Raw genomic sequence first — 16,014 nt, forward strand, 5'->3', positions numbered from 1 at the left:
TGAGCAGTTTTTCTTACACGTATCAATTTGAGCAGCGTTCATCACACTTTGTGTCAATAGACAAGTTCTTCCAAATCTTGATAAGTATGTCTGGAGTAATTGTTGCAACAATGTTATTTTTAAAGTTGGGTAGATCAGCTGGTAGTGAAGGCACATATACATGATCCTTTATGAACCCCAAACGGTAAAAACTTGCAGATCAAGTGTGAACACAAAGGACATGCTTAATGACCTCTGTTGCCCAGTCCCTTGTGGCCATCCAGTAGTTTCGTACAACATTGTTTAACTAATCACTTACTGAGTTATGCCAATATGACACATCAGCTTGTTGTGAAATAAAGTTCTGTGGATCAGCTCCATCCAACTGAGAAAAGAACCATAGTTCTAGTGCATTAAGATAAGAAACACATTTCCACTTAGCAGAAATGTCAATTCGTCACTGAAGATGACCTGATCCAGGAAAATTTCAATCATAGTGCATTAACATTTTGCTTGCAGAGCTAGTATGTAAACCATAATCTGTAGGTTTTAGAACTTGTAACAACTGCAAACGATAAGGATGATGCTGTAAGCATCTTGTTAAAAGACTCTACACAGACATCAGTGGAAATTCTAATTCAGGACAAGCCTTCTGAACAGATTTCTTGGGGCTATGCATATAAGACTAACCTATTCATCATGTTTTTCAATCACTCTTGGTTGTTCCATATTCTGCCCTTTGTGCAGAGGTACACAAACCAAACTGTTTGAGATACTTTTTCATTTGATGTATTATTTAGAATTGAAAGTTACATGAAATAAATAACCTGTGCATGCATTTTGAAACATCCTGTACTCTTGCATTTATTGTATGCAATTTATGGTGTCCACTTCTGCATTCAAGCTTTTAGAATAATAAAATGACTTGCATGAAGAAACTGACTACATACCTATTTTGAAATTTTTGTTTCAAAAGGGTGTAGTGCATACCTTTAAAACAACCACTATGCTCTCTGCTGATTCCCAAATGTGCATATTACATGCGTTCACATTTCCACTTAGCAGAAATGTCATTTCGTCACTAAAGATGACCTGATGTGAAAAACATTTATACATATAATACCTACCAAAGAATATCATCACTGCCACTGCTACCATGAGCCAAAGCCAGCATTTCCAAGCTCTTCGACTAAATTCTTGTAGTCTTTCAGATTCAGCTTTCAATCTAGTTATATTTTTATCTGTTTGTGTAGATGATTTGCTTAATACCTGTGAATTATAAAAATAGAAAAAAATGACATGTTTTATTACAATGATACTCTGTAATTTCTCATGCCATACAATATTTTAATGAATTAATATTAACCTCATTATCCTTGTTAATAATGCTACTGGCAACCTGGGATTGTTGTTTCAAATTTCGAGCCAAGCTGATCATGTCTTCGGCAATTTTCTCCTGCATTGAATGATGTAATTTTAACAAATCGTCCAAATCTTTTCCAGATGTTTTTGGCTTTCTCTGTCTGATGTCACTATCTGTTCCTGCACATTATTTTCTCTTCATAAAGACACAAAATTATAAGTTTTATCTCCACATAAAGAATGTGTAAGTGGAAGATCTTACCTTTTTCTGTTTGTAAAAGCTGTTCTCGCAATTCTTTATTATATTTAGAGGTAGTCTTTTGATGGATTTCTTTAATTATTGTTTCTGATGCTGTTGCTGTGCCATGTGGGAGTAACTGTGCAGCGACTACTTTTTCCACAGGATTATTCTAAAAAAGACAAGACAATTTTAGATACTTAGAAGATTATCAGAAATTGGATAGTCTTCTAAGGCTTATACATCCACAAGTTTTTGCTAAAGTATTCCTTGGTCATTGTCAAGTGATGTGGTGGCCGTGTTTGCTGCCCTCATAATTATGTAAGGCATTTGCCATTTAACATTGGCAATCACAATACTAACAGTGGTGCTAAAAGAGTTAAAATAGATGGTGGAATCTAAAAAGCAAAATGGTAATGATGCTGCTAACAAAGAAAGAGATAGTGAATCTTCAGGGACTGAGAACAGTGAGAAGGTAGGAATGAGAGTAACAAGGGGTTTTAAATTATAATGGGAAATTGTGTTGCATTATCACTTTTACAAAGACTAAATTATAGCTGTTTGTACGTGACAAAATCTCAGTTACATGTACAATGTGTTCAGAAGTTCATGAACTTAAGGTGGATAGTATGGAATGTGTGCAATTGATAACACATTTATAGTTGACGTTTCTGATAAAAATGCCAAAAAACTGAATGATGATCACGCAAAGTGCAAATCACATATGAAATGTGTAAAGTCACATGTAGCAAACACAAGTATACAAGAATATATGAGTGGAAGTGAAATGTGGGGAAAGAACTGTCAAGAAAAAATAATCATAATTACTTTGTAGTTCAGATCTGCATATGCAATAGCTAAATGGAAATTATCGTTCAAATCATATCCCGTAATAATCTAACTACAATAGTTTAATGGTTTATTAACTGCAGATGTGTGCTTCATTCTGAACATGCATGTTGACATATTCTTAAGCTGGTAGGAGAAGAAATGAGGAAGAATCTTGCTCACTTCCTTATAGAATTGGGTACAAATTTTTGTAGGAAAATTTCCAATAAAACCTGTTTAGTAGTATATAAACATCTGTCCTTTGAAGCAGTTCCTTAGAATAATTTTTTTTGGTGTTGAATTGGAGAATAGAGTAGGTGAAGGTATTTTCAGTACACTGTTAGTAGCTCTTGAAGAGCATAACATTAAATACAATTTACTAAACCATCTTCTACTGAAGTGATATCAGGTGTCCCCAGGGAAGCGTCCTGGGACCTCTGCTGTTCCTGATCTATATAAATGACCTGGGTGACAATCTGAGCAGTTCTCTTAGATTGTTCGCAGTTGATGCTGTAATTTACCGTCTAGTAAGGTCATCCGAAGACCAGTATCAGTTGCAAAGCAATTTAGAAAAGATTGCTGTATGGTGTGTCAGGTGGCAGTTGACACTAAATAACGAAAAGTGAGAGATGATCCACATGAGTTCCAAAAGAAATCCGTTGGAATTCGATTACTCGATAAATAGTACAATTCTCAAGGCTGTCAATTCAACTAAGTACCTGGGTGTTAAAATTACGAACAACTTCAGTTGGAAGGACCACATAGATAATATTGTCGGGAAGGCGAGCCAAAGGTTGCGTTTCATTGGCAGGACACTTAGAAGATGCAACAAGTCCACTAAAAAGACAGCTTACACTACACTCATTTGTCCTCTGTTAGAATATTGCTGCGCGGTGTGGGATCCTTACCAGGTGGGATTGACGGAGGACATCGAAAGGGTGCAAAAAAGGGCAGCTCGTTTTGTATTATCACGTTATAGGGGAGAGAGTGTGGCAGATATGATACACGAGTTAGGATGGAAGTCATTACAGCATAGACGTTTTTCGTCGCGGCGAGACCTTTTTACGAAATTTCAGCCACCAACTTTCTCTTCCGAATGCGAAAATATTTTCTTGAGCCCAACCTAGATAGGTAGGAATGATCATCAAAATAAAATAAGAGAAATCAGAGCTCGAACAGAAAGGTTTAGGTGTTCGTTTTTCCCACTCGCTGTTCGGGAGTGGAATAGTAGAGAGATAGTATGATTGTGGTTCGATGAACCCTCTGCCAAGCACTTAAATGTGACTTGCAGAGTAGTCATGTAGATGTAGATGTAGCAGATGGTGCATTAACAATGCTTGCAGCTTACAAAGATATAGCTGTTCTACTGTGTAATCAATTTCATAAGGGCTTAATTGTTGTGCACTGGACGAATCTCAAAATGGAAATAGCTCCGCATGATGTTACAGATGTGTACCATATAGAGACTTTCTTAGATTCCTTATATTCTGTGTTTTCTCAAAGTCCCAAAAAAATCAGACTACTGTAGAGTGTTTCACAAGAATTATCCTATCAGCTATTAAAACTAGGCTGTGTTTTCCAGGTATGTTTAGTTGCTACAACATTTCATGCTGCCTTAGCTCTTCTTGAAAGTAACTGTTCTCTTGTCCACCTATTTGAAAAAATTAGTCATGATGGTTCTCAATCAACTCGTGAGAGATCTAAATTTGAATGGTTGCTGTAATACCTCACAAAAGGGTTGCTTATAATGGAACTAGCTGTGCTTTACGAGGCTCTCTAACAGGTTCAGGCGACTTTTGGTGACCTGTGGGCCCGATTCACATATTTACAAGGTGTGATCACAAAGTAACAGGAATTTTTTTAATTTTGCGGGAGTTTTATACATCTAGTTTTTCATTTTTTTTTTATCTTGTTGGTACACATGTTCCTGACGTGTGTCAGCATTTTCAGCTATTTTGAATATTTAGTTTATTGTTGACAGTCGTAAAGGTTATACGTGTTTTCAAGTGTGTGACAAATTTTTGCTTTTGAGAAAGATGAATCAAATAATTTGCATTAAATTTTGCTTGAAAAGTTGAGTGTGACTTTGGGGAATCTACTATGAGTAAGACAGGAGTTTATAAGTAGTGTAAATGTTTCAAAGAGGATTGTGAACAAGCAACCAGTGTGGACACCAAAGTACATCAAGGACAATATGGAAGAAGTAAAGAAAATGGTTCTGAAAAACACCAAATCACCATCAGAGAGGTTGTTCATGATGCTGGCATATCCTTTGCTTTGCCAAGCAATTCTGTCAGATATTTTTGGCATTAAACGTGTGACAGCAAAGTTTGTTCCAAAATTGGTGAAATCGACCAGAAATTGTTGAATGAAGTCAATAACAATCCGGAACTTCCAAAGAATGTTATAACAGGACAGCACATGGGTACAAGGGTATGACACTGACACAAGGGCACATCATCCCAATGTAAACTGCCTTAAGAGCAAAGACAGAAAAAAATGTGAAATGTTCGCTCAAATGTGAAGGTTTCTCTTACTGTTTTCTTTGATTACAGTGGAACAGTGCACACCATGAGTCCCTGTCTTATGATCATACGCTCAATAAGGAATACTATCTGGAAGTTATCTGCAGTTTGCGTGAACCAGTCCGAAGAACATAATCAGAATTGTGGCAAAACCGCTCAAGGAAACTACATAATGATAATGCTCCTGCCCACACCTCAAGGCTTGTTTGCGAGATCTTTTGGCAAAAAACAAAACCATTATGTTGTGCTAGCACAAGATAGAGTAGCATGGAGAGCTGCATCAAACCAGTCTCAGGACTGAAGACCACAACAAAAACACAATGTTGTACTAGCCAACATACTCACCAGACATGGTCCCCTGCGACTTCTTTCTATTCCCGAGGCTGAAAAGAAGCATGAAAGTGTGTCATTTTGTCACCAGCAGTGAGATAAAAATCGAATTGCTGAATGAGTTGAACACAGTAATGAACAGTGAGTTCCAGAAGTGCTTCTAAGATTGGAAAAGGTGATAGCACAAGCGTATTATGTCTGAGGGGATTACTTTTAGGGGAACCAAGTTGATGCTGACGAATGAAGACAGATTCTTTAAGATATCTTTTTGATAACACCTCATATAGTGTGTGAACAGTTAAGTTGACAGATTTCAGAATAGAGGAGCATGGAGCAGAGGAAACAAGCTGGGACCCACAGAGACTGACGTGGTGTGATCACCCGAGTGGAAAACAAGCCATGCCTGACTCCTCCAGTGCCCGCACCATAAACTGCACTTAATGTTTCCACAAAAGCAGAAGTCATGTACAGAAGTAAAACTTCATTTAAATGTTGTTCACAAACAAAACTGAAATCATCATACATATTGACAAGTTTAATAAACTTCTTAACCGCAGCAATTTCATGCACTTATGGCAAGGAAAGTAAACAGTACTAAATACAGTGAAGTGCAATGAAGTAAAACAGCAGACAACAATGGCTACTTCGCACAGCACTGCCAGGCAGGTAATGTAGGCTGCAGCCAAAAACGAACAGCTATCAGGCAAAGCCATCCTCTTTTTACTGACTTATACTGCTTCAGGACTAGGGAGGGGTCTGCCACCTATAAGTTCATAAGCTCTCATCTCATCTCATCTCGACACGGCAGCATCACTGCTAGCACATAAAGTCAAAACCATAGCGTCAGATACTTTAATGTTTATGCGCTACTCTACTGGTATTAATGTTAAAACTATGTTTTTGGGAAAAAGTTCATCCATGGGCTGGCAGTTCAGTATTGATTTTTATGAAAAACAGAAATTCTTTAGTCCTTAAGGTACAACAAGAAACCGATGCAGCTACAAAAACTCTTGAAACAAATGACTCACTTTGAATTAAGATAACAGTAGAAGGGTTGGAGGAAAAGTGTGTATTAAATATAATTGTAATTAGCTGCATATATTTGATAACCTGAAATAAGAACTAGTTGATTTTAGCTTGTGGGAGGGGGTAGGGAGGTAGGCAGTTGAGGTGGACAATACTGAACTACCTTTACATGTGGCTAATTATCCAGATTTGAAGAGAAAAATTCAGTTGTTCATTTACAACATCATGTCATACACTTGAAGCGTTATAAAACAAAGTTTGTAGTAAAATGTATTATAATTTGGTTTTGTTTGTGTGTGGGAAAGGGGTAGGTGATGACCAATGAGGTATATCATTTTCATTGTTACTTCATTACTATTACACTTTAACGTACTCAAAACAGAAAAGTTGAATGTGGGACTCGTAGTGTGAAGTATCACTTGACTGCTCTGTCATTCTATCTGACTGTTTCTTGCCCCAAGCAGAGTTGCAAGAAAAGAGTGCCTGGGGAAAGTGCATTATGTCAAAAATCATCTGTTTCTATCCCCAAGTCAACAGTCCCTGGAAAAAAATGCATCATGGCAGAAATGGAAATGCTTACATGCTTTTCTCATTAACAGTTTACATCTCTTATGAAGCAGCCAAAGGCAGGCAAATATTTATCATTGATCAAAGCACCTTACAGTGTTTAAATTAGCATGTTCAAAACAGAGACAAATAAACTCCTAATCTTAATTTACTTTTAAAAATCAGCTCTCTCTCTCTCTCTGCCCCCCCTTTCCTTCTTGTATGGAATTTATGGTCACTTGATGGAGACATTTGTTATTTTTGAAAGCAAATACAGTCCCATATCAACATGAAGAGAGAGGCAGACAAGTGTGACATAAGCAGTTTCTGTCAAATGGTTTGACTAAACATGTATAGAAGGCAGGAGGTATGCAGAGAAAGAAGGAAATCTGCTATTGAAGGGGCCGCCCAACACTGTTTTAACAAAGATTATAGAATATGTGGGAAATACCCTAATTTATGGTAAGCCGTGAAATTATATTTGCAGTTGTGACATTGCTGTTGTGAAGAAGACAGCAACCTGAGAAGGGCAGAGATTTTCACTTTGCTTTCAGTCTTTCATCACAAAGAAATATCCATTGAGTGTCGACAGAGATGTGTTGAACAGTATATATGCACTAATAGTAGGCCACCAAATGTACACACTTAAAACATTGGCAGTTAATCTGCTTTCTGCTAAAATACTAATAGCCTACCAGTAAAATAATTTCTAAAGGTCAAATGAGTTTTGTATGAAGCCACCCAAATCTTCTGTTGTTGAAATGGAGGCGCACACGGGCTGTTTTGATCATCACAACAGTGTGTTAAATTTGCATGCACGTGCACACACATTCTCTCTCTCTCTCTCTCTCTCTCTCTCTCTCTCTCTCTCTCTCTCTCTGCTTTGGCATATAATGGAAGCAAATAGAACTTCCTCCATAGGTGAATGGTTAGCGTCGCTGCCTTTAGTGCAGATGGACCCAGGTTCTGTTCCAAGTAACACCTCAGATATTTCTGAGGTAAGGAGGTCTGGAAAAGGGTGCTCTCAGCTTTGTAAGGACAAATGAGAAGCTGCTTGAATAAAAAAGCAGAAACATCACCATGATTTTTTTACTGACAATAATAGCTGCTAGGGTTGCTGCCATGCTGATCACATGTCCCTCAATCATAGATTGCTTCTCACACAGCCTTGTAGGTAGCAGTTGTCTGATTGGAACAGGTCTAATCCACGAGTGGTGTTTAGTTTAGTTAATAGGGGTAAATAAATATGATCAGATGATTGTATTTTACTGTTTGAAGACAGAGCAATTAATATGGTGGAAGAATCTGCTTCACCTGTTTACGAGTTGACAATATTAAGACACAAGGAATATATGCAAAAGAAATAGTGTACTCCACACTATTCAATGGGAATGAAAATCATACATAAGAAGTACCTGCTTGCATCAGTAACAGTTAGCATCCAAGAAACAAAATCCTGGTTTTATCCACACTGAAACATTAAAGCTGTTCTCTGTCCAATATCTAGTTTGAACTGTATGGTGCCTTTATTGGAGGTGGTGTGCACTTGCTTTCCTCTGACCTTTGAAGTGACATAACTACGCTAGGACCCAGGAGGCAGTCAAATGAAAATGTGACAGATTTTGATTTTTTTTGGGGGGGGGGGGGGGGGGGGGATGTATGACTCACACTCTGAGAGTTCCTTACAAATTTAATTATGTATATAGACAGTTCATCTTTCCCAGGAATCGAGAATCTCAACAATTTTTGCCTGTTAGGTGAGTAGTTGTGAGAATGTTTTAATTACACATTTGAAGTTGGATAACAAATGACAAAAGAATTATAATCAATAATTTTTGGATATATTTTTCCCTTCACTTGTACTGTGAAACCTTGCTTCCTGCCAAATTTCATGACTCTGGATCAGCTGGAAGTACTCTACAGGTTTTTATGAGTTTGCAAGTATCAAAATGTGTGACATAACTAGCCGTATTTTTTAATAGCATTGACTTAGAATCTGCAATTTGTTACACCACCAAGAGACAGTAGACCTTCATTTCAACTTGTTGTTCCTGAGAAAAAGTGGTCTTAACAGATGGATGGACAGACAGTCGGACAACAAATGACATTTTATTTCTTTTTCTGTATGATATGCGTAATTACACATTAACAATGTTCAGATTTTTCCGTTGGTTGTACTGTGAACTATGCTTCTTGCCAAATTTCATGACTGTAGGTCAACAGGAAGTAGCCTATAGTTTTTGATGAACGAGTTTTAACTGTCAAAATATCTGACATAAATGCCCATATTTTTTGACTGAATAGACTCAGAAACTTCAATTTTGTGCGCCGCCGCCCAGGGACTGTAGACTTCATTGTGTGCCACAAATTTGAACTTGATGCATCTACCCATTACTGAGAAAAATGGTTTTCAACATTCAGACAAGCAGACCAGCAACAAACTGATCCCATAATGGTTACATTTTTAAGGATTAACACATGGAACCCTAAAAATAAATAAATTGTTTATTATTTCAAAAGTAATTGCCGTAACTGTTAAAACATTTATCCAATGTGAGACAAGACAGTGATAAAATGTTTATGGTTGTTTACAGAACCATGATTGTACCCATCCGTGCAGATCTTAGTCTGAAGCAAATCAACAGTGACGAATGTCTTTCATCAGGGGCCCAAAACTATGGGAATCGCGCGGGGAGAGATTGGGATTGTATGGAGGATGTGCAAGCGCTATCCAGTGGAACCTCTGCAGTGTAGTCAAAACAACCTTGGCAACAAGTGGCCGAATATAAAAGGAGATAAACAGTTACTTTGGAGAGGGGAGAAAAAGGCCACTACTCCTCCTCTCAAAATACCAAACCAAAATTTGTTAAATACAAACATTTCATCTGAGTGAAATGTATATCCCTAAGTCCAAATATTCTGATAAACTGTAGGCTTAGCTAGTGAAGTATTCTTTGGCTTTGTTTTTGAATATTTGAGTTTTTTCAGTGCCCTGCCTGATGTCCACTGGAAATCTGCTACAAGATTTTTGCAGCAGAATATAAAACTCCATTTGGCACCATATATAATGATACATAGTCTATTTGTGAATAACTGTTACTTCTAGACTTTTAGCTGCGAATTCCACAGTTTACAGCAAATTCACTCTTTCTATTAACTACAATACTATTAGGGAATGCTTATATTAGCACATAGGTGTAAGAACCCTATTTCTCTGACAAGGCTTCTGTGAGATATTTGGTTATTAACAATACAAAATATTCTTACTGCATATTCCTGTAAAATATATACCGAGGGTCTCACTGAATCCTTCAGTGACTGTAATTATCCTCCCATCCTTGTACAAAAACAAATCTCCCATGGCTTATCTTCCCAGTCTCCCACCACATCCCACAGTCCGGCCACACAGGAGAATTCCCCTCGTAATTCAGTACCATCCGGGACTAGAGCAACTGAATTACATTCTCCGCCAGGGTTTCGACTACCTCGTCGTGCCCTGCCCACTATCCTTCCCATCCCTCCTACTGTGGTATTCCGCCGTCCACCGAACCTACACAATATACCCGTCCATCTTTACACAATCACTGCTCCCAATCCCTTACCTCAAGGTTCATACCCCTGTAATAGACCTAAATGCAATACCTGTCCCATACATCCTCCTACCACCACCTACTCCAGTCCAGTCACTAACATTACCTATCACATCAAAGGCAGGGCTACCTGTGAAACCAGTCCTGTGATCTACAAGTTAAGCTGCAACCACTGTGCTGCATTCTATGTAGGCATGACAACCAACAAGCTGTTCGTCGGCATGAACGGCCACTGACATTATAACTGTGGCCAAAAAACAAGTGGACCACAAGCTGCCAAACATGATACCCTTCATCTCAATGACTGCTTCACAGCCTGTGCCATATGGATCCTTCCCACCCACACCAGCTTTTCTGAATTGCACAAGTGGGAACTTTCCCTGCAATACATTCTACATTCCCACTGTCGTTAGCCTCTGTTCTCACCCATCCATCCCCCTCCCTGTTCCCATTCCAGCACTACACAGCCATCATTTCACCACCACACCCAGTTTAATTTCTTTTATTTTTATTTCTCTCCTTTTCTGCTACTCACCCCCTCCCCCTCCACACCTTCTCTCCTGCCCTCCGTCTAAACTGCAACACCTCACTGTCTGCCACTCCCACCATACTATCCCTCCCCCTCCCCACCCCAGCCTCCTCCTGACCCCCACCCAGTCGCCACGCCCATCATGTGCTGGTGCTGGTGCTGCTGCTCACCGTGTAGTTTCAGCTCTCTGAGACTCCAGATGTGTGTGCAAGTTGCGCTTGTGTGAGTGTGTGTGTGCGCGTGTGTGTACTGCTGACAATGGCCGAAAGCTATGATTGTGTGAATCGTTCTATTGTGCCTATCACAGCTCAGCATCTCCACTATATGGTGAGTAGCAACTTTTATTCTCTCGTATTGTCTTTCACGTTAGCTGCATTGACCCAAAGGACTAGGTAGAACTAAGCTTTTTAGCTAATGTGCGGGTGCCACCTTAGTTAATTATCCATCTGGATACCTACTTTATACATGGATCCTCACCCAGTGTGTGTCAATTGATTTCTACTTCTGGTATTATTAAGTCATTTTTAACCCAACTGTTTGTAATGCATTGATGTAACTATTGAGCATGTGTTAAATATATAGAAAGAAATTTGTGATAGGACTAAGCTACAGTGTTGTATTTTCTTCTAAATAAGCTGTTTTAACTGAAGCAATTCTGTTTACAGCAGCTGTACATCAAGAAACATGATAATTTATAAATTTATGAATACAACTATGCAAAATGATACAATGCTAAACAAATGAAATTACACTTTCAAAAATTGTACAATACTGATTTTTCTCTTAAGTCTTAAAACACCTCATCTCTCAAGGAGAATATAACAGCTACTACTATTTGGAAAAGTAACATGCGGAGTTTAAATTGAAAAATATTCTTACCAGTTTATTGGTTTCTGCTATGCCCTTTAAGAACACAACTCTTCTGACATATTCAGCCATGGTGTCCTTATTTGGTTTGCTGTAGAAATGCAGATTTAAATACTGAATATTACTTTCTGTTATGTAGAAGGATACTGCTCATACACAATTACTGAAAGTGAAAAATTCAGACTGAGCACATCATGCAAAAAGGCAGTGGTGACCTTGTTAAGTGTAAATCTCAGTTAGTTAGTATGTGAGAGGCAGTGACTCAGTCACATATAAACCTAATTAAATAAAGAGTTACTAACAAATAAATAAGGAGTCTTACTGTAGAGGGGTTGTAGACATTGGGAAATATACTAATAATAATAATAAACAAATATTGTGACAGAAGAATGAAAAGATATGAATTAGTGAGCATACAGTCCAATGGTGATAACAAGGCATGGTGATGAGTGAAGAGGACACCTCGAATTCAAACAAATGTAGAAGAGACTGTAGATAAGTTACATGAAAAGTTGTGATCTAGCAAAGTTCTACTATGTTATTATACCACGACAGTATCAATCAGCACAACATATGCTCTTTTATGAGTGATAAGTGCAAGATATTGGACTCCTTAGCTTTCAAAGATGGAGACACAAAAACAAAATGCAACAATTCACTTATTTCCATAAAATCAGAACTGGTTATATATAAGCGTCATTGTCGTGGCAGCCATTTTTTGTCCTGAAAATCCTAATGAATTAAAAAATTCTGAAATATGCAGTTGGAAGTTATTTCATATGTAAACATCACATGTAGAGAGATGAATGAACACACACAGTGCCATAAAGATATAGCATGAGAAAAAAGACAAAAATGAGTTTGTCAAAGAAAAGTGTTTTACAGTCAATTGCAACAGTACAGAATAGTACATTGCAAACCACGCACATTCCGTGGCATCAGGAGCCTCCCTAAGTATCCATAGTATGTGACCTGACACCAGATGGCAGTCCTTTCCAGGAGAATGAAGCATGAAGAGAGACAACAGTGTGAGTTGAGCAGCCATCCATGATTGATGTTACTCAATTTGAACAGTGCACTTACGTAAAGATTTCAGTTTACTGTGGAAGTAATGCATGACAATGCCATGAGCAGCTTGTGGAAATGGTAGGAAATGCTGCTCTACCATACCGAGGTAGATGCATTCACATATGGCAGAGCTGCAATGGCCGACATGCACCGATCTGGGTGGCCTGTCCTGTTACTGTGGGTACAGACTGTGCTCCTACCCAGATCGCCCCATGATTGTAGAACAACAGAAGATGGATGCTGCAGGAATTACTGCGCCACACTGGCACTGAGAAGACAACAATCTACAGGATTTTAAGCAATGCACTAAACGTGCATAAAGTTGTTGCAAAATGGGTGCCTCATGCACAAAGTGGAAAAGTGTACGTGTTACAAAACTTATTTGCATCTAGTGCATTATAAGAAGAAGGGAGGCAATATGCTTGCAAGCAACATCACCATAGATGAATTCTGGGTGGCCAGTGCCTATGAGCCAGAACAAACACCAGTCCATGGAATGGCATCATGTACATTCACCATGCAGTCAGAAATTTCGTCACAATGCCTCTCCTGTCAAGTTAATGGTCACCATATCCTATGACAGGAGAGGATGATTTTGTGCCATTTCATTCCACATGGACAAACTGTTAACGAGCTGTACTACTCTCACACTTTTTTGCAATGACACCTACTGTATGATGGGCTACTTGGGAGAAACGTCCTGAGAGTCCACATGATGCATTAATGCTTCAGAACAACACAAGAGCCCTTAAGGTAGTGAGTGTGCTGAATTCGCTCCTGTGATGGGTATACGAAGTTCTGGAGCATCCAACATATTCGCCAGACTTATCAATTAGCGATTTTGATATCTTACCAAAACTGAAAGAGCCACTGCATGAAACACAATTTTGAACATGTGAAGACATTGCCACAGCAGTGATGTGTGGGATCTGATACTTCACTAGCGGTGAAGCCATGGGTATTCAACATCTTCCACAGTGTTGGAAATGTGTGATGGATTTGTTGGGAGGCTATTTCAAGGGACTCTAAGATGCCACAGGTTCACGTTGCTGCCCTGTACTACTATGTATTGTTGCAACTGACAGCAAAACATCATTGAAACAACAAAATTTGTTTAATTTTTTTTCTCGTGCTATATCTTTATGGCAGTCTGTGTGTTCATCCATCTCCCAACATGTAATGTTTACATATGAACTAACCTTCCATTTGCATATTTTAGAATTTGTTAAATCGTTACCATTTTTTAGATAAAAATAGTTATCATGACTTTTGTAATGACCCTGATATTAACACCGGGGTCCACAGAATGAGGAATGTTTACTCCATTCAAAGAACCAGCCTTGAATGACGAGTTATGGACAGAAAAGGCCATTAGCAGATCCACCACATATACAGCATTATGCAACAATATTGTTAAAATTGAACTGTTTGTCATTGAATTTAGCTGGTTTGGAGTGGTATTAGCACTGTTCTTGAATGGTCTTATAAGTTGCTAAATATTAAACCTGTCTATAAAACAACAATGTAGTGATGAGTGTACTCTGATTTCTTATGTTAAAATATGTGTTGCTCCATTTACAAAAGATATATTCTTTTACTAATGAAGTGAAGTAAGGCAGAGTAGCTCCTGACGAGCTAATATTTTCATGTACAGTAAATGAGCTAAAGAAGAAATGAACTGCTGGCAACATGGTCTCAACAATATCTCAGAAGATAATATCATGATGGTCAGCAGAAGCATTTACAAAAATGAAACAAAAGTACCTTCCAGATAATACTAGTCGAGCATTAGGTCAGTAGACTGGAAAAAGTGCTGTTATGTTGTATAGAAACAACACTGACAATTACAGTGATGGACTATCTGACACATTTTCAGACAATGGATCACAGAGGAAGTGAGAGTAATTCAGCCATGACTATGTGATGTAGCTGGAGTTCTGAACAACTGTGGCAAATTGTAGTAACTGCTCTTATCCAAAATGCCTTTGTTTAGGGCTGTACTTGACTAATCCTTCTAACAATACTCCTACCACAAGAGTCTTGTCTTTACATTCTTTTCCTAACTATATCTATCCTATGTCCAGGAGGAAAGCATTTCCGGTCTAATGAATAGAAACCACATTATGATCACTTAATTGTGGCTCTTGGAACTGTGTAAGTAGGTTTTTTTGGTATAATTAGCATGTTTCTTCACCTGTCTGCTAGTCCAGGTTTTTCAGCATTTCCGTGCCAAGCTCCCATAGGTCAAACCAACCTGTCACCATCCATGCTGTCCTTTGTAGACATTCAACATCCTGTTAGTCCTATAAGGCGAAAGTCCCATATACTTGGGCAATACTCAACAACAGCCCACATGAGTTTTGTAAATGGTCTCCTTTGTAGACAATACTTTGCCTACTTTACCTACAAATGAACATATGAGATCATTCCATTTCATATGCCCACAAACTGTTACACCCAGGTATTTGTATGAGTTAGGAAGTGCACTACTTGCTAAAAGGATACTGATCTGAAGTAATATGGATTTTTACTGTTATCATTTCAAAGTCGCCTTACCATTAGGCTATATGAACTTGCCTATTGATACAAAGTGTGATGAACGCTGCTCAAATTGATACTTGTAAGAAAAACTGTGACCTGCTCATTCATTTGATGTATTATTTATAACTATAAGTTAATGTAATAAATGCTACGAAGCCTTAAAACCCATATGTTCATTTTAAAACACCGTGCACACAGAGTGTTTTCTTGATCTTGGAGAAGCACATCACCAAAAGGCATTATACGTATTGCCATTCGATTAGATTAGATAAGATTAATACTTGTTCCATAGATCCTGAATACGACACTTCGTAATGATGTGGAATGTGTCAGGTTAATAAAAGATGTCTGTACAAGATATTACATTACACAAAATATTGCATGACACTAATGTTTAAGGAGTTGTCATCTAGAAATTCTTTTAATTTATTTTTAAATGTTAGTTGGCTATCTGGCTTGCTTTTGATACTGTTTGGTAGGTGACCAAAGACTTTTGTGGCAGCATAATTTACCCCTTTCTGTTGCAGATTTAACCCTGCATAGTGAAGATCATCCTTTCTCCTGGTGTTATAGCAATGCACACTG

The 16,014-nt window shown here is 38.2% G+C and overlaps 2 protein-coding genes across 4 annotated transcripts in view; one reads left to right on the plus strand and one right to left on the minus strand.

The window, feature by feature from the left end:
• Positions 1-9,784, plus strand: part of LOC126267320 (osteoclast-stimulating factor 1-like) — a 95,460-nt gene extending 85,676 nt beyond the window's left edge. Inside the window, exon 6 of the transcript XR_007548992.1 lies at positions 9,429-9,784. The gene's annotated coding sequence lies outside the window, so the exon portion shown is untranslated. The remainder of the gene's footprint in view (positions 1-9,428) is intronic.
• LOC126267319 (vesicle transport protein USE1) overlaps positions 1-16,014 on the minus strand; it is a 130,096-nt gene that overhangs the window by 7,133 nt on the left and 106,949 nt on the right. For all 3 annotated transcript variants that reach the window (XM_049972419.1, XM_049972420.1, XM_049972418.1), the window contains exons 4-7: positions 11,833-11,911; positions 1,604-1,751; positions 1,346-1,521; positions 1,107-1,248 (exon numbers count right to left, since the gene is read on the minus strand). In XM_049972419.1, the coding sequence (XP_049828376.1) occupies positions 1,107-1,248; positions 1,346-1,521; positions 1,604-1,751; positions 11,833-11,911 (545 nt within the window). The remainder of the gene's footprint in view (positions 1-1,106; positions 1,249-1,345; positions 1,522-1,603; positions 1,752-11,832; positions 11,912-16,014) is intronic.

The sequence above is a fragment of the Schistocerca gregaria genome, chromosome 4 (genome assembly GCF_023897955.1).
Source record: "Schistocerca gregaria isolate iqSchGreg1 chromosome 4, iqSchGreg1.2, whole genome shotgun sequence".
NCBI classification, from domain to species: domain Eukaryota; kingdom Metazoa; phylum Arthropoda; class Insecta; order Orthoptera; family Acrididae; genus Schistocerca; species Schistocerca gregaria.